Raw genomic sequence first — 19479 nt, 5'->3', positions numbered from 1 at the left:
TTCTTTCCCAGCCCCGTAGGGGTCCTAGTGACCGTGACTCGCTGTTTGCTTGGCATACTTTGTACGTGCTTACTTGGACTATGTATCCTTGGTGAATTTTTTGTGAAATATCAGTATATCTTCTTTTTTTTTTTTTTTGCGGTACGCGGGCCTCTCACTGCTGTGGCCTCTCCCGTTGCGGAGCACAGGCTCCGGACGCGCAGGCTCAGCGGCCATGGCTCACGGGCCCAGCCGCTCCGCGGCATGTGGGATCCTCCCGGACCGGGGCATGAACCCGCGTCCCATGCGTCGTCAGGCGGACTCTCAACCACTGCGCCACCAGGGAAGCCCCAGTATGTCATTTTGATGTATGATCCTTTGTCTCAAAAATGTACATGACTGTGCCTTCGACTTTTAACTGGTGGGACTGTTCTCAGAGCTTTCTGAGAATCTGCTTCCTGGGTCATCACTCTCAGTGTGGCTTGAATAAAATTCCCTTTTGTTCTTCCTAACTTGATAGTTTATTGAATTTTAGTAGTCACGGTGATGGTTTCATGGGTATATATCTATGTCAAACATGTCAAATGGCGCACTTTAAAAGTGTACCACAGGGAGTTCCCTGGTGGCGCAGTGGTTAAGACTCCGCACTCTCAATGCAGAAGGCCCTGGTTCAACCCCTGGTCAGGGAACTAGATCCCACATGCATGCCACAACTAAGAGTTTACATGCCACAACTAAGGAGCCGGTGAGCGGCAACTAAGAAGGCCACCTGCCTCGACTAAGACCTGGTGCAACCAAATAAATAAATAAAATAAATATTTTTTAAAAGGTACCATAAATGCAGTTTATGTCAATTATACCTTGGTAAAGCTGTTTTTAAAATGAAATAACAAATATCAAATTCTTTCAAATATTTTGTCTATTTTCAAGCACTCCCCTGCTTGGCCCACAGCCAGTTGGAAATCCAGGCCTGCATGCCCACTCAGAGCCTTGCAAGGGCAATGCCAACTTTCAGAATCCCCATAGGGAGAGCTTCCCAGGTCTCCCAGAACGAGAAGCCATCTACCTTTCCCTGCCTTAAGGCTCACCTGTGCAACCCACAGAGAGGTTGAGACCCTTCTTGGAGACCCCAAAAAACACAAGCTTCTGACCCTCCCAGTTCCCAGGCAGGGTGTTTCTTAATACTCCTGCTTTCATTTCAACCAGCTCTTGCTTGTGGCAGCTTGGGAGAGAGGACACGTAGTGGCCACAGCTCTAAAGGCCTAAAGGATGATGAGAGCTGCCCGCCCATGTCCTGGGCACACGGGATGTGGCCAGAGGGGAGTAGCCAGAGCCTCACTCTGCTTGGTCTGAACAAGGTCTTGGCTTCTGCACAGCCCAAGCAGGTGGCACAAAAGCTGCTTCCCACTCCCTTCCTCTTCTTGCCCCTCTGCCCGGCCTGGCCCCTTTCTCCTTCTGTCCGGCCTGGCCCTTCAGCTCTTCTTCCTGAGCCGGTTCAGCCAGGAGGGTCTGCCTGGAGGAAGCTCTCTGGGAGGGATCCCCCTGGTTCCCACCACAGGTAGGGAGCTTCGAGAGTGAGGTACTTCAAGAGGCCAGGTCTCCCCGAGTTAGACGTGTGGTCTGGGACTCCTGCTCTATCCCCTCACCCTGCTCCACAGCACCCTCTCAAGGTGAGGGCGGGTGTGGTCCCGGACAACCTCCGTGGGCCCCTTTCTGTCTAAGACTGGTGTGAAGAGCATATGATCAGAACTCCAAGTTAGGACCCAAGTTCTGAAAAATATGAATAGCCCAGCAGGGACAGTTAGCCTGGCTGTTTGGCTTTAGAACTGTCCCAGAAAGACTGAAATATCTGGGGTGGGATGTTAGCCAACCCTGACCATCTCTCATCATCTTCCTACATCTCCTGAGTTTAAATCTTCCACCCTAGCCCTCCTGGGTACAAGGGCCCTTTTCTCTTAACTTCAGAAACAGCCTTATCCTGTCTGCCCCTCTCACTAGCCAGCCTCAGGTCGGCCGCCGGGAAAGCAACTTCTTACCAGTTCCTGCACGCCTGGAAGTTTCCCTCCATGTTCTGGTCTGCGGAGTCTTTCTGTTTCGAGGAGTTTCGGTTCTTGAGGGCAGAGAAACAAAACTGAAAGTGTTCCAACAACCCGGCCCACAGCCCGGGAAGGGAGGGGTTTTCAGATTTCTCAGCCCAGGGCTGCTCCAAGGTACCTGTGGCTGGACACTCCAGGAAGCCCCTCTGTAGCTCGGCCAGCCCAGCCAGCCCCTGCCGCCTCCCTCGGCCTGTGCTGCTGCCACCAGCTGTTTCTACGACCCCTGGGGTGGGAGCCAGAGGCCAGGCCTCCCACTGGGCAGCAGCCCCTCCCCTCACCCAGGCTGGCCTCACTGCATGCATGTCTCTCCATCCCCTTGCATAAAACACTGACCTCCCTCTCCTTCCTGGTCCTCTTGCTGGTCCTTTCTCTGCCGGGGAGAGAGCTGGCGTGCCCTGTTGAACTTGAAGGTTGTTCCCTGAGAGTGGCTCCTGGACTTCCTGCATCCTACTCCGGTCCCGGTCAGGGCCGGGAGAAATGGGGGATGCAGCGTGGTATGTGCCAAGACTACAGGCTTTGGAGACACATCGCTTAGCAGCTTGGTGACCTAGGGCAACTGCCTATCCCCCGAGCGCCTCTTTTCTCGCTTGTAAATAATTACAGCAAACACAACAAGCGGGCAGGCAAATGAGGACGTCTTCAGACACAGAAACCACTGCACTGAAGGGTGATATAACTCACACACATCGCCAGCCAACAGGCAGAAGAATCAGGCTTTGAACCCAGGCAAGGAGGCCCTAGGCTTGTCTCTCCCAGAATGGCCAGAGGGTCGGGAGATGGGAGTTCCAATCCTGAGAGTGGAACTGACTGGCAGCTTGAGTCACTTTAGCCTCTGGGCTTGTTTCCTCATTTTTCTGGACTCAGCTGGGGACCTGGGGGACTTTGGGAGTCCAGGTGCTCCCAGAAACTGTGTGAAAAATTGCTTTCATCAGAGTACGTGGACTCAAAAGGAGTCCAGGACCCAGACAGTTATAAATGACTGGACTAATTGACCCCAAAATTTGAGATTCAAAGAAATCAAACTCTGCTAAAGGCAACACATGTCCAAAATTATACACACATAATTGGATCAAGTGAATATAGAACAGTTGTTTGTCTACTTGTGTTCTTTTCACGGGGAGAAGCAGGATGTAATTAGTTAGATAAATAAAAATGATAAAACAGTGTATCTAATCGCTCAGTGGGATTTGAAAAATTTGCAAATAATTGCAACCCCATCAGAGACATTTGGATTTTATACACTTCACCTTGGCATTTTTAAGGAGATTTAATTAGCTTCAATATTCACCTTTATTTTTTATAAACACGATTAAGATATTAGTGAATAATTGGAGAATTTTGATCGTGGCTTTGCACATTTGTCTAAGCATATTAATTTATTTAAACTTTAGTGAGCATGCCGACTACATAACTCTACAGTACTTGCTCAACGTGTAGCAGCTTCTCACTAACACATGAGTAAGTCCCTCCTGATGTTCAGAAGGTCAGCAATCGAAAAGGGACCACTGAGGTAATGGGTAATCCTGACGCAGGGCACTTAGCCTGACGTGTGGCCATTTATCGGGATTCTTGGGGCTGCAAGGACGGTAGCTCCAAAACTTGCCCACATATTGGAATCACTTGGGAAACTTACCTGCCCAACTCCAGAGAGCGTGATTTCCCTGGTCTGGCATGTGGCTGTGACTTTGGAGTTTTTGAAAGGTCCCAGGTGATTCTAACGTGGAAAGAAGTTGGGAGCCACTGATGCAGGGGGAAAGGGCTGGTTCTGAGTTCTAGCCTTGGCCCTTTGCCTTCTCATATGAACAATAAGAGGATGGGGCACATGAGCTTCACTCAAGATTCCAGAAGTGTGGGACCCACCATGGAAGAAAGACGGGGCTGGGTTTCTGCAGGAGGAGAGCTGGGATCTGTGGGTGGAAGTCCCAGGAGGCCCCGAACTTCCTCCTGGTTACGACCCAGTCCCTGGATGAACCTGTCAGGGATGGAGGGGACCTGGCCCCAGCAGTGAGGCCGGGAGGGTCTAGGATTCAGTGAGCATGCAGCTCTCATGTTCCCCTGCGGGTGAGCTTGCAAGAAAGCCCATCTAAGCCAAGGTGCAGACAAGCTCTTCGTCCGGGCCAGCCCTGGGTAGCACACAGGAAGAGAAGGGGTGCCGGCCTGCCAGACAGAGGAACAGGATGGGAGGCTGCTTACATACCCCCCACCTCCACTTGCTCGAGAGACCCTCTCTCATGTGCATCTCCCACCCCCGGGGTCCTCAGAGCTTTCCCAGACCCCAGACACAGCTGTGCTAACAGAAGGATTCCAAAGCACCATATTGAGTGATGGCACAAGCAGGCTGAGAGAATTCTTGTGAAGTCTGCAAATGGAGTGAGAGCAGCTTTTCTGAGGAGGATAGTGGGATTAAGGAAAAGGTTCAGACGTGGTCTCCAGCCAACTACCAGCCTCCAAAATTCAGGTACCGAATGAGAGACAGTGGGTGGGGACAATAACTATCAGTGATAGGAGATAGCAGTGGCGAATGAATGCTTAAACATTTCCTGTGTTCCAGACATTATACTAAACATTTTACAGGCAGGATCCTTTTTAATCTGCCCGATGGCTCTGGTGTAAGGATTATTACCCCATTTTGTACCAATGGAAATGGAGGCACAGAGAGGTTAAGTACTTTGCTCAAGGTCACACAGTGATGTCAGAACTGGGATTGAAACCAGGGTGATCTCACTTAGGGGTCTATAAACCCAGACACCATCTACCTTATTTGACAGCTGGTGGGGATGGGGGTGACCCGGGTTAACTTCCTGATTCCCTTCCTCACCAGCTGGGCAAATTCTTTTTTTTTTTTTTTTTTTTGCGGTACGCGGGCCTCTCACTGTTGTGGCCTCTCCCGTTGCGGAGCACAGGCTCTGGACGCGCAGGCTCAGCGGCCATGGCTCACGGGCCCAGCCGCTCCGCGGCATGTGGGATCTTCCCGGACCGGGGCATGAACCCGCGTCCCCTGCATCGGCAGGCGGACTCTCAACCACTGCGCCACCAGGGAAGCCCTGGGCAAATTCTTTAATCCCTCTGACCTTTGCTTCCCACTTCTGTCTATCTCCAGGCAGTTTTATGAATAGCAACAACAGTGGAAAAAACTGTGCTTTCACACACATTGTCTCCTGTTGAGATCCCCCAGAATGGAGGGGGTGGTAGAGATGTCAAAGAGGGCTGCACAGGTGAGATGTTCCAGGGGCACAAGGATCAGTGATGGGGGCTATGGCGGTGGAATTGGAAATGACCATGAGTTTTTTCATCTACATCCTAATTGTCTTCCAAGATGTTTCCTCTTCCCGGGCTGGCCCACCCCTGCACCATCCCTTCCTTACATCTCAAAATTCCACAAGTTCTTCAAGGCCAACTCTGACATTATGACTGATACAGGACCTACCTCCTCTGCCTCTGGTTATGGTTGGCTGCTTGTCTGTCCGTTGCCCCAACTTGCCCTCAGCCAACCACGGGTGTAGGTGATTTGAGATTCATCACCTCTTTCATCAGACTCTTTCTGATTCATCACCTTCTTCCAGAGGGTCCCATGTGCTTGTGCCTGGTAGGCTGTGAAGCCCTGGGCTGTGCAGTAGTGGGCAGGTAAACGCTGGCTGAGCTGAACGGGTGTGCACAGTGCGGGTCTGAGATAATCAGAGCAGAAGTTAGAAATCTCCCTGCACCCTCACCTCCACCCCACCCCACCCCAGAACCCAAGGGCCCTCCAAACAGCAGCGGAGGCCATTTCCTTCTGAATTTTAAAGATAACTTATATTCTGTAACTAATGCAGAAATATGTTTGCTTTGAAAGCAGTTAGAATATTACAGACGAAGGAAAATTTCTTTTGGACCACCATGGCCGATCCTGAGCCATCACTATTTTTAACTGGAGTGTGTAACCAAGGCACATTCTGGTTGGCACAAAAGCCTGTCCCCGTTCCCACCGTGACATGAATCAGTGCTGCGGGCTTGCCTGATTTCATCATTCTGCCACCCGTCTTTGGCTGGTCACCAACCCCTCCCCAACCCCAAACCCATAAAAAAACTAGATGAGAAATGCTCTGTTGTGAGCTGAGAATTCCTCTCCAGGGCACTGCGGCTACCGGCTTGGCAGCGGTCAGGAGTTTCCGGCAGCCTCTTTTGTGTCCGGCCTGTGGGTCAGGGGAGTGGGGGAAGGGGTGTCACAGGGAACTAATCCCTCCGACGTGACTTGGCTGGGTTGCCCAGCGTGACCTTCCAACGGGAGGACGGAAAGGGGGAAGCAGAAATTCTAGGCTGGCCCAGGAAGCAGGAATAATAGTACATACCTCGATGCGTTGTTTTGAGGATAAAATGAGAAATTGTGTGTGAAAGCTGTACGAGGTCACGGAAGACAGGAGAGAATATTAAAATGTTATTTCCATGGTTGACTTTGAGAAGGGATCTTGGTTAGGCTTTCTTCTCTTAAGGGATCGCTACGCTAAGGAAAATGATGTAACGACACACGTATTTTACCTCCCAGACAAAAATTACACGGTGGAATTGTGCACACTTCTGTCGGTCATGCCTTTAGAAAGATCCTGTGGTCAGAGTGGGCCTGAGTCCTGGGAGACATGATCATTGAGATTGCAGTCTCCCCAGGTACAATACGTTTGGGTGGGAGTTTGTTTTTCAGACCACAGGCAATTGCATCAAATGACTAGTCTCTGGATGGACTTCAAGCCTTGGGAATATCTGTGATTGTGTTTGGGGCAGATTCCAGGCCTGGCTGGGCTGCATAGTCAGGGGATGCCCTGCCGGCTCCTGCTTAGTTGGCATCCAAAGGGGAGGAAGCTTGTCATTAAACTCATGGGCAAGAAACAGCAACTTCATCGCATTCTGTCTGCAATTGTGGTCCCAAGTATTTTTCCCTTCCATTCCTTCGGAGGTCTGTTTCCACACATTCTCAGCTCTTTTCCTGGTCAAAGCACCTCCTCACCTTCTCCCCCTACCGATCCGCATGCAATCGGCAATCCCAGCTCTCCTCTTTGTCTCCAGATGGTCATTGCTTCAGTGCCCCGAAGGCACATCTCAGGGTCAGTGTTCTGGGGCTTTCTGCCTCTTGCTGGTGACTTTCTAAATCTCAATCACGGAATGGCCACCTTAGTTGCTGCCAAATCTCATGTGACCCAGGACAAATGACCATGTACATTAAATCTTTTATTGTCACTTTTCTGGGGGGGCGGGCGGGGAAATGAAAGAGAAAAAATTTAGACCCTGAGCATCTTTCTGCTATCAGAAAAGCTTACTTCGTATAAGTCATGCTGACGAACAGCCACTCGTTTTAGAGAATAATTAGTGTCTTTTAGTTTTTAAAAATGGACCCCCCCCTTACGACCTCATTTAACATTAATTATCTCCTAAGAATCTTATCTCCAGATACAGACACTTTGGGGGTTAGAGCTTCAAAATATGAATTTGAGAGGATACAATTCAGTCCTGACACCATCTGACAATGTTGTAAATTGTGCATTAAAAAGCCATAGGAATTCTAAAGAAATCAAGAGGGAGAAGAATGGTCTTTTGTATTTATCCATACACAATACAATTCTAAGCCTAACTACCAGAGTTAGATCAAATTTGACCGGATAAAGGCACATTCCCCTTGAGCCCCACCTCGCTTCAGTCACTAGTTGCAAGTTCAGGGACTCCAAACCCTCCCACACTCCTGACTGGCTACAAATCCTGGGGTTCCCACTAGCTACTAAGGATACCAGCCACAAGCTTGGGGGTCCCCAGGTTACCCTCACTTCTTATCAGCTGGCTACAAGTCTGGGAGTTCCCACGACTCCCTCAGGTACGAGAATCCACTAGAATGAATCATAGAACCCAGGAAAGTGCTATACTTATGATTACAGTGTATCATAAAGGATACAAACCCGGCCCAGCCAAATGAAGAGACGCACAGGATGAGGTCTGGAGGCTCCCAGACGAAGAGCTTTCATGTCCTTAGGGATGAGCCACCCACGCAGCGGGCAGGTGTATGATCACCAGTTAGAACGTTGATATATAAAATGTTGAGAAGACCTGGAGAGGGAAAGGAGAAATGGCTGGCAGTGATGTGGTAGGATTTGTGTAAGAGGGCTGCATGCTCATCTTTTATGATAGGAAGTCAAGAAATATTTTATAAACTTGGGAAGTCGCAAGATCGCAGTTTATTTTACTCAGAAATATGGGGAATTCCCTGGTGGTCCAGTGGTTAGGACTCCACCCTTCCACTGCAGGGGGCACGCGTTCCACCCCTGGTCGGGGAACTAAGATCCCACGTGCTGCATGGCGCAGGCCAAAGAAAAGAAAAGAAAAGAAATATAGAGGTAAATACTGGAATAAAGTGCTAGAAGTAGTGTTGCAAGTGTGTACTTCTGGGGGATGGGAAGAGGTGGGGTAGGTAGGGTGATTAATTGGTTGTTGAAATATCTGTTTAGTGTTGTTGAACATCTTGCTTTAGTTCCTTCTTTTTATTTTATTTATTTTTGGCTGTGTTGGGTCTTCGTTGCTGCGCGTGGGCTTTCTCTAGTTGCAGCGAGAGGGGGCTACTCTTCATTGTGGTGCGCGGGCTTCTCATTGCAGTGGCTTCCCTTGTTGTGCAGCATGGGCTCTAGGCACACAGGCTTCAGTAGTTGTGGCATGCGGGCTCAGTAGTTGTGGCTCATGGACTCCAGAGCACAGGCTCAGTAGTTGTGGTGCACGGGCCTAGCTGCTCCGCATCATGTGGGATCTTCTCGGACCAGGGAACCAACCCACGTCTGCTGCATTGGCAGGCAGATTCCCAACCACTGCGCCACCAGGGAAGCCCCTTTAATTCCTTCTTGTCGCCATCTTGGCCCTTTCTAGTGGTACGAGGGTGCTGGGAGAGCCAAAGAGATAACAGGTTGCCTCAATGATGACCGTCAACAGCCAGATGGAAATGTCATTAGGAAAATGAACTCTGTTATCCTTCATTCCAGGGCCACTTCCATGTATGGCCGCTGATGGGAAGAGCAAGTAAGGCAAGGCAGATCAGACCACACTGGCTGATTTGACCTCAACAGTAGCCTGCTTGGCAGGAAGAAACACCAGATATTCAGGGTAATCAAGAAATTCTAGGGCACACAGTTGGGAGAACACTCACATTTATATACAATCCAAAGCTCCACCTCTGTCTCCTTCCTCCTCCGCCCATACTTGGAGGGACGGCTGTACCATTCTCAGGGCAGATGAAAAGAACCACACATACAGACTTCCAGATTAGGTCCATATAACCACCTTTTGCAAATATAGTAAGGGAAGTCGTTTAGGCATACTGGGAAACCTTCCCTTCTGCTTGCACAATTTCCCTTCTGTTGCATTCCTCTTGTTTTTTTTTTTTAACAGTTATATTCCAGTCTCTGTCCCTTTTTGGTTGGAGTTAAGCAACACTAGATTATTTATTTACATATTGTAAATGACAGCTGGGGTTCTGTTGATATCTTCTCTGCTATCCCTCTATTTTTTTCTTCTTTTCTGAAATTTCTAAGCAAAGACCTGACTTTCCAGTTTCCTAATTCTACTTTAAATAAAATTTGATCTTTCTATAAATTTTGTTTATTTTTTGAAATAATCCCCTCACTTATTTTATATAAGTAAAAGCATTATTATTAATATTTTTAAATGTCAAAGTAAAAAAAAAATCTGTTCACCCACTACTCAGCTTAAGAAAATATTAGAAATAATAGTTGAAGTCCCCTGTGTCCTCCAGGTCTGTTGCCCTGCATTCCCATATATAACTACTCTCCTAAATTTGGAGCTTATTATTCCTTGGCGTGGCCTTTAGACATTTACTACATATGTTTGGACCCATAAACAACATATAATATTGTTTTTGCATACTGCTAAACCTTGTATAAATTGAGTTAAAATGTATATAATACTACAAATAAACAAATTAAAAACTCCTTTGACCCTCTAGCCCTTTCAAGTAAATCTCTCTTTTTTTTTTTTTACAATTGAACTTCTGTAAAGAGAAGAGTCTCATCTTGCTTGTTTCCATGCGTCATCTCCCGTCCTCTCCTTACCCTACTGCAGTCTGGCTTCTGCCTCTGCTGAACCCCATTCCATCTACAGTTACCTTATTGTCCACTTGACAATCTGCACTGTGGAGATTCTGAACAACTTTATATAAAAAGAATTATACAACTTAATTCAGAGGGATAGAACTCTATACGGCATCTTTTTTTTTTTTTTTTTCCGGTACGCGGGCCTCTCACTGCTGTGGCCTCTCCCGCTGTGGAGCACAGGCTCCGGACACGCAGGCCCAGCAGCCACGGCTCACAGGCCCAGCCGCTCCGCGGCATGTGGGATCTTCCCAGACCAGGGCACGAACCCGTGTCCCCTGCATCGGCAGGCGGACTCTCAACCACTGCGCCACCAGGGAAGCCCTCTATATGGCATCTTTAACAACGAAATGCAATGTGCTATAAAAGGGGCGCATTTTACTAAAGGGAAGACCCTCCCAACAAATATTTTTATCTTTTCTATTGATGGATGTATCTGAAAGAAAGAGAGAGGAGGCAAAAAAGGACTTGCCATTCAGCAAGAAGGGAACTGAATAATTAGAGCAAAGGGGAAATTCTGAATCCTCACTCAGCAAATCTGTGTTTTCAGATTTGCCAATCAAGGCCACCATTACTATTTCATGGCACAAAACTTTGGACCCAGCATCCATTTGGAAAAGGGATCAAAGTTCACATTTTCATTCAGACCTCCCTTGTATACACAGTGATAAAAAGATCCCTAACTTAAAAACACCCAGTTCTTTTTCATCCCTATGCTGCTCTAACTATCCCTCTATACCCCTACCCCCAAAGATGACCTTTGGAGACTAAATATTCAATAAGTGGGACATTAGCTATTCTTTGTCTGAAATATTTTTTTTCCTTTATTTTATACCTGGAGTCTCATGAGTGTTTTACTAGTGTTAAATATATGCAGGCCCCTTTAAAAATATTATGAGCATTTATTTTGCAATATTTAAAATACGTTAAAAACTATAAAGGAAAATATGATAAACATCTCTGTATTCACACACAGTTAAAATGATAAAACATTTCAGATATAGTTGGAGCTCTCCTCTCTATCACAGGCCTCCTCTCTACCAGGTTAAAACCAGACTGAATATGGTGTTCATTTATCCCTCTAGTCTTTATACTTTTACTATTTCTGTTTGTATCCTTAAGCAAAATATAGTATTATATTGCATATTTAAAACGTTATAAGCATTATCACTCTGTAAGTCTCCTTCTGTAACTTACTTCTTTCACCAAATATTATAAAGTTTTCACCAAATACTTATAAGCTTCATTTATATTTATACCTCTAATTCCTTCATTTTTCCTGCTGTGTAAAAATCTGGCATGAAAATATCCCAATTTATTTATTTATTCTCTTGTTATTGGAGTTTTCAAATTTTTTGTTCTTGAAAACACTATTACCATAACTTTCTTTTATATGTCTCCTGTACATATGTGCAGATTTTTTTTCCTAGGACAATGATCTTTGAACTTCTTGTGCACTCATTACCCTAAAATTACCCAAAATTACCCTAAGGTAATTTTGAAAAAATTATGTATCTCTTTCCACATTTTAAGTTGTCATCTAAATTTTTTATCATAAGTTTATTAAAAAATGTTTTTATTTATTTTAAAAAATTTTATTTTATATTGGAGTATAGTTGATTAACAACGTTTTGTTAGTTTCAGGTGTACAGCAAAGTGATTCAGTTATACATATACATGTATCTATTCTTTTTCAAGTTCTTTTCTCATTTAGGTTATTATAGCATAAGTTTAAATACTAATTTGAGCCATATGAATCTGCCATATTTGTAGGTTGAAAATGGTTGAATATTAACAATTTCATATAGTTCAAACTGATAGTTGCAAAGAATGTCATGTCTGGTTATTATAAATATCATTTAAAAATAAAATTGTTACTTCACTTTTCAACATGTATCCAATGGAATCTAAATATCATAGTAATTTGATACATGCTATTATCCACTTTATTTATTTATTTTTTTAAATTTATTTTTGGCTGCGTTGGGTCTTCGTTGCTGTGTTCGGGCTTTCTCTAGTTGCGGCGAGCGGGGGCTGCTCTTTGTTGCGGTGCACGTGGGGTTCTCACTGCGGTGGCTTTTCTTGTTGTGGAGTACAGGCTCCAGGCGCACGGGCTTCAGTAGTTGTGGTGCACGGGCGTCGTTGCTCCGTGGCATGTGGGATCTTCCCGGACCAGGGCAAGAACCCGTGTCCCCTGCATTGACAGGCGGATTCTTAACCACTGAGCCACTAGGGAAGCCCTCCACTTTAAAATTACTCAAATAAACTCTTCCTTGACAGACCAAAATTTTATCTAGTTATGTTTCTCATTTATCTTATATTTCCATTCCATTTAGTTAATAAAATCTCTGTTAACATATTTTTTATTTGAAGTCTTCTACTGCTCTCCCAACCATATTTTTCCACAATAAAAATATGTGTACAAATTGAAATACTCATGTTTCAAAATTTTTTATGAAAGTAAGGCTCTAAGAGTTAAAATTTTCTTCTGCTTTAAGTTATGACAGTAATTATTAGTATATACTTAACCAAAGCAACATAAATATAAGAGATTTTTATAAATAATTATTATATATAAAAAGTGAAATTTGATTGCAAAGGCAGTTCAATAAGGTCGATGGCGCTTGATTTGTTAGCGGTTAGCCATGGATGAATGTTACTTATTACCTGGTGGAGGCAAGATTCAGCATCAATTCTATCCTCATTTTCTGTTATAGATGTAGGCTCTGAGCAACTTTGCTGAGCTAAATAGACAGGAATAGAAGATTTTTAAGAGCAGAGTTTCTTACTTCAATGAACTTTCCCAAGTTGCACCAAATTCACTAAAAATCGCATAATGATCTATCATAGAAAATTGTTTTGGATGTTGTATCATTTGGCAGCCTGATTTGGTTCTCACTCAATTTCACTGACAGCAAAGAACTGGAAAGCACCTGGCTCAGAAAAGCATTTGCTGCTCAGACTTTTAGGGTCATTTTCCTGTTCAACTTTCAAGAATTCCACCAAAAAGTCTTTATTAGGATTTTCAAATGATAATTAAATACCTCTTTCACCATAGAAGCATCTCTTAAGACTCAATATACTCAGAAAGACTTGGGAAAATGAAAATATTGTTAATTGTAATACATCTTACAATTTCAATACATCTGTTACAATGGACAGTTATTTTCTGTTATCATGAGATTCAACTATACATGTGTCAAAATATTGAAGCTACAAATTTAGCACAGTTGGCTTATGGGAAACATCCTCTATATAACCTAATTGGCAAAGTCAGTATTGATTGTCAAAGTAATCATCCAAATAAGACTTATTTTGTATGAAAAAAAGTCTGATTTCACTTTCCAGTTTGAAGAGCTATGTTAATTTATATCCCTGTAACAACCATCTCACTTCTGAATTCTTGTAACTCAAGTAACCAAGCTCATATAACTCAAATAAGTTGATCCCATTTCCACACACACCACTTCTAAAAGATGTTAAGTGTAGTGCCCTGGACTTGACATTTATCACGTGTGGTAGGTCAGATTATTTGTGCACAATTATTAATTCCCTTCCCATCTTTGCAATCCTTCCCTGCAGACAGAGTACAATTCCCACCCTGTTGACTTTGGACTTGGCCACGGGACTTGCTTTGGCTAGTGGAAGCGGGGAGATGAGGTACGCTGTACCTGAGCAGAAGCTCTAGAGGTGCTGCGAGGTCCCACCAGCACTCTTGCTCCTGCTCTCCGCCTTGGGAACAGCGTGTCCTGAGAGCGTCCTCTTCCTCAGTCTGGGTCTCGGAATGAGAGAGCAAGTGAAGCAGACCCACAGTTCAGAAATGAGAAGAGTGTGGAGCTGCCCACAATCTACCCACAGCTGGGAGCAGAGTTGGAAAACCGCAGACTCCCAGCCGACTTGCAGCTCTGGAGTAAATATTTGCTGTTGCAAGCTGAACCTGGCGAAAGCTGACCAACGCTCTCTTCTAATGGCAACATCCTATACTCTGAGCGAATCAAGCTGAATTTTGGTTGCTGAATTTTTAGCAACCAAAACTTGTTTACAAATAAAACAGTGTTCCCAAGTTAAAGCCTGGAGACAAGCGATGCCTGCTTTTAGTAGCAGTGACCAGTCCTTGTAGCTGCTCTATCCATAGAAATACTTACACACCCTGCCCAAATAGACACAAATAGACTCGAATAAAAGTATCTAAAGTTTAAGAAAAACTATTCACCAATTGCATTCCTAGGCATGTTTTATGCATGTCACCCTCTCGACAGTAATACCATTCTCTTTGCTACAATATCAGCCATAAAAATATGAATTGGGAGGGATGGGATTCATTAGTCTAAAGTTTATTTTTTACCTACTGCAATTTTAAAAGGGTTTTTAAATTTTAACATAGTTTAATTTATAAGGAGTTGCAAAAAGAGTACAGAGAGTTCCCATTCTGCAGACTGCCCCACCACAGCATTCCATACAGACACAGCATGCTATTAAAAGCAGGAAACTGACATTGGTACAATCCTAACAACTCAACTACAGACTTTATTTGGTTTTAATGATTTTTACATGCAGTGTGTGTGTGTGTGTGTGTGTGTGTGTATGCGGGTGTGGGTGTAGTTCCATGAAACGTTATCACGTGGATAGATTAGTATGTCCATCACTACAGTTAGGATATAAAACTGCTCAGTCACCTTTTTATAGTCACATTCTCCCCCAACCCTGACCCCTGGCATCTACTGGTCTGTTCCACCTCCCTCTAGTTTTTTTCACTTGCAGAATGTTATATAAATGGAATGCCGTACGTAACATTTTGTGATTGGCTTTTTACTCTCCGCATAATGCCCTTAAGATCCATCCAAGTACGTTCTTTTTCTTTCTTTCTTCTTTCTTGTTTTATACTGCTGAGTAGTATTCCAACCGCGTGGATAAAGTGCAGCTTCTTTACCACTCACCCGCTGAAGGGCACGTGGATTGTTTCTAGCTTGGAGCTATTGTAAATAAAATCCCTCTGAACATTCACATATAGGTTTTTGTGTGAACATGAGTTTTCATTTCTCTAGCATAAATTCCCAGGTGTGTGATGCTGGGTTTTATGGTAAATGTATGTTTGACTCTATAAGAAACCACCGAACTATTTTTCAGAGTGTTTGCGCTATTTTATATTCCCACCAGCAATGAATGAGAGACGCGGTTGCTACACGTCCTCATCAGTACTTTGTCAGTATTTTCTGGTAGATAAATTTGCACGTATCAATTGAATTCCCATTTCAATTGATGAGAATCGGGAAAAACTGAATGACTCGTGGATTAAAAAATCAGAAATAACTTTATTAATTTGTTACATATTATGATCAAACTTTTGTTATGTGTTTAACATATTTAGTGAAAGAAAAATGCCTCTACTGCTAAAAACTAATTAGTTTAGCAGCTGCCAGTAGGCACTGGTTAGTCCATGTAATCTTTCTTGCGTAGCAAGTTTCCATCTAAGCCTGGGTCTACTTCTAGGCTCTTCATTTTACGCTACTCATCTATTTTTCTATCTTCATGCCAATAGCTAACGGTTACTTACTATCACTTAGTGAGTCTTATTCTGATAAGACTCATTTCCCCCCTCTCCTCAGAAGTGTCTTATCTATTCTCGGCTCCTTGCAAAAGTTTGAACTTTAGATTTAGCTTGTCAAATAAAAATTCTGTTGGGATTTTCATTGGAATTGAAATGAATTTATAGATTAATTTGAGAGGAATGCATATCTTTACAATGTTTAGTCTTCCTACCCATGAACTTGGTATAATCTTTCCAGTTATTAGCTTATTTTTGTTGTCGCTGCACTTTAGTCTCCAGTATTCCTGAATTATCTCAGGATTTTTCTCAACGATTTGAACACTTTATCATTCATTGGTGATTCTGACTACCTTCCACTGCTGCCTGGCACATTTTTATTCAGCCTTGAAGTCTCAGCTCAAATGCCACCTCCTGGGTGAAGCCTTCCCCATTGTTCCTGACACTAAGAGTATTTTGCCCATAATTGCAAGAGCAAATATTTCCTGATTGTTGATGATATGCCAGGGCACTGGTAAGCATTTTCTGAGCATTAACTCATATAATCTTCAAAGCAACCTTCTCAAATCAAAGTTGGTGTTATTTGTGAAAAAATAAGCTCAGAGAGGGCAACTTGATAAGGCACACAGCCAGGATGAGATTAGGGGCAGGACATGCATCCAGGCGGTCCAGTTCTAGAGTCCACGCTCTAACCACGTATACCCCCTGTAAAGTGAAATCGAGTCCCCTTAAAACCGAGTTCCCCTGCTGAGTTTATGATTAACCTCTCTATCCAAAACTTTATTCTCTTTCTTGTCCTGCCCCTGTTCCCCTTAGGATTGAGGAGGATCAAAGAAAAGGGGGATTGAAACCGAGCAGGACCCTGTGGGGTCCTCCTGGGTAAAAAAGCCCCTCCGTACCCATTTCTTTTTTGTAGAAAAAGGCTTTGGTCTCCTAGGTCTTCCCTGAATTCCAAAGAGCAGACTCAAGCAGTTATTAATTAGGGAAGTGAGGGAACGCAGGAACAGAGGAAAAGCAGTCAAGAAACAATAGGTCAGCAATAAAACAGGGTACTAGTTCCTCCTCGAGGGATATATATACAATCTGACACACATCTTTGAATTGTTCTGCAAGAACTAAGACCTCTCCCCCCCGCCCCCACCCAGGTGGAGGATGGGGTACATGTTGACCACAAGCACATAGACCCCAGACTAGTTGGAACCAGAAGGTTGACGATCAAGAGTCGCAAGACCACCTTGTTACCCCACCACCAACAACCAATCAGAAGAAAGTCATGTCCCCTGCAACCCTCATCCCAAATGTTGCCTTTAAAAACTCTTCCCCAGGCTTCCCTGGTGGCGCAGTGGTTGAGAGTCCGCCTGCCGATGCAGGGGACACGGGTTCGTGCCCCGGTCCGGGAAGATCCCACATGCCGCGGAGCGGCTGGGCCCGTGAGCCATGGCTGCTGAGCCTGCGCATCTGGAGCCTGTGCTCCGCAACGGGAGAGGCCACAACAGTGAGAGGCCTGCATACCGCAAAGAAAAAAAAAAAAAACTCTTCCCTGAAAGCCATTGGGGAGTCTGGGTCTTTTTGAGCATGAGCTGCCTATTCTCCTTGCTTGGCACCTGCAATAAACACCACACTTCACCACAGCCTAGTGTCAGTGGACTGGCTTTGCTGAGTGTTTGGCTAACGGACCCAAGTGCGGTTGGGTAATAAAAGCAGTTGTATTACTGTAAGGAACTGGTTTACTTAGAGGAAATACAATTATTTTTAAGGCAGGACAAGAAACATTTTAAACATAAAATTCTCTCTCTGCCTGTTTGAGCCACTACTTTCGTCCCTTTAATGTGCATTGTGCATCTGCATTATACATTAACTAGACCCCCTCAGAAGACACAGGAATGCCTACCCGCCAAAAAAAAGGGGGGGGTATTTTCTCCTGGCGCCAGCGAGGTAACTCCTCAGGAGATAACATTCCTCTTTCAACGCTGTAAGGGGTCACAGTAACCCACTACTTGCCTTGTTGGACTACGTAAACCGTCAACATGTTACTTTGATGTATAACCCTTTGTCTCAAAAACTTAAGTGCCTGGACCTCTAACAGGAAAAGCAGTGCTCAGAGCTTTCTGAAAGACTATTTCCTGGGTTTTAATCCTCAGGTTGGCTGTAATAAAAATTTCCATTTCTTTCTTAGATTGACTATTGATTGATTTTTTTCATTGACAACTTGCATTCACTCACGCATCCCAGAGAAGAAGTTTTGAGTGCACATATCAGATCAGGCACTGTAAAAGGTGCTGGCTGGACATATGGTGATGAATAAAACAAACGTTAAATAAAAATCACACCAATGGGGCTTCCCTGGTGGCGCACTGGTTGAGAATCTGCCTGCCAGTGCAGGGGACACGGGTTCAAGCCCTGGTCCGGGAAGATCCCACATGCCGCGGAGCAACTGGGCCAGTGAGCCACAACTACTGAGCCTGCGCGTCTGGAGCCTGTGCTCCGCAACAAGAGAGGCCACGATAGTGAGAGGCCTGCACACCGTGATGAAGAGTGGCCCCCGCTCGCCACAACTAGAGAAAGTCCTCGCACAGAAACGAAGACCCAACACAGCCATAAATAAATAAATAAAAATTTAAAAATCACACCAATAATTAAACAGGTACAAACAGTGCTAAGTGCGCTGGGATGGGGGGAGGCAGGGAAACCCAGGTTTAGATGAATGAGAATTACAAAGGGGGAGCACAGAAGAAAGATACAGGAAGGGTTTGGGGGAATACCTGTCCTTAGGTGGAGGTCACAGGAGGAGACGCGTGAATTTGATTTAGGATGTGTTGAGTTTTAGGGCCTGAGGCACATCCAGGCTGGAAAAAGGTGGAAATATGGAGAATCTGGGACTCTGGCACCAGGGCTGGGTTGAAGACACAGGATACTAATCACTAAGGAACAGGCTGTGGTTAAAGCACAAACAGGGGTAGGCCTCCCCCAAAGAAAGCTACAGAATGTGAAGCCCGGCAGGCAGAGGAGGAGAAGGGAGGAAAGAAGAAAGTGATGGGGTGGTGGTGTCTGCAACCTTGTACCTCCAGCGCACAAAACAGGGCTTAGCACAGAATAGGTGCTCAGTACTTGTCCGCAGGAGGCGGGCCGAGTGAATGAACGACCCTCTCAGGGCAGCCTTGGTTAAGTCCCTTCCTCTTGGGACTCTCGTTTCCCCTGTAGAATGGCAGTAGCTGCCGCTGTCAGGCGGGCTCAGTCCGCCTTCCGCGCACGCAGGGCCAGCTGGGCGTCGGCGGGCTGCGCCAGTGTCCGCTGGAGGGCGAAAGCACGCCGGGCTGCGGAGGACGGTGGCCTCACCTCCTCCGCGATCGATGGAGAGTGCCCGGGATGCGCTGGGTGGGAGACGGCGCGCTGGGGACGAGTCCTGTGCCCAGAGCAGCGCGGACACTGCAGGGAAGCTGAGGGGGGGGGGGGGGCGGGAGGGGAGGCCCGCGGAGCAGACGGCGCTGGGCGCGCGGTGGGTCCCTGCGGGAGACCCCTCCAGGGTGAGAGTGGGAGGGGCAGGAGTAACCAGGTGAAAAGGAGGGAGAGGTTGGGGAGACGGATCCGAAAGACTCACAAACCGCTAGGGACTTTCGCCTGGGACCCCGGCAGGGCCCAGGAAGGGCAGGTGCGGATGCAGGGGGGCGCCGTACGCCTAAGCCCGCAGACTGAATGACCAGTCACTCCCGCTTGGCCGTCCGCGGGAGCCTGTCTAGGGCACCGCAGA

The 19479-nt window shown here is 45.7% G+C and overlaps 1 protein-coding gene across 14 annotated transcripts in view; it reads right to left on the bottom strand.

Moving 5' to 3' along the window:
• Positions 1 to 19479, bottom strand: part of XAF1 (XIAP associated factor 1) — a 73387-nt gene that overhangs the window by 8108 nt on the left and 45800 nt on the right. For 6 of the 14 annotated variants that reach the window (XM_073798478.1, XM_073798483.1, XM_073798484.1 and 3 more), the window contains exons 2-4: positions 3709 to 3789; positions 2409 to 2522; positions 2016 to 2089 (exon numbers count right to left, since the gene is read on the bottom strand). In XM_073798478.1, coding sequence (XP_073654579.1) covers positions 2016 to 2089; positions 2409 to 2522; positions 3709 to 3789 — 269 coding nt within the window. The other 8 variants (XM_073798479.1, XM_073798485.1, XM_073798482.1 and 5 more) reach the window with 7 other exon arrangements.

This window comes from Tursiops truncatus, chromosome 20 (assembly GCF_011762595.2).
Source record: "Tursiops truncatus isolate mTurTru1 chromosome 20, mTurTru1.mat.Y, whole genome shotgun sequence".
Lineage (NCBI taxonomy): Eukaryota > Metazoa > Chordata > Mammalia > Artiodactyla > Delphinidae > Tursiops > Tursiops truncatus.
Note: the sequence above shows the minus strand (reverse complement) of the source record. Positions and strands in the feature narration are given on the sequence as shown.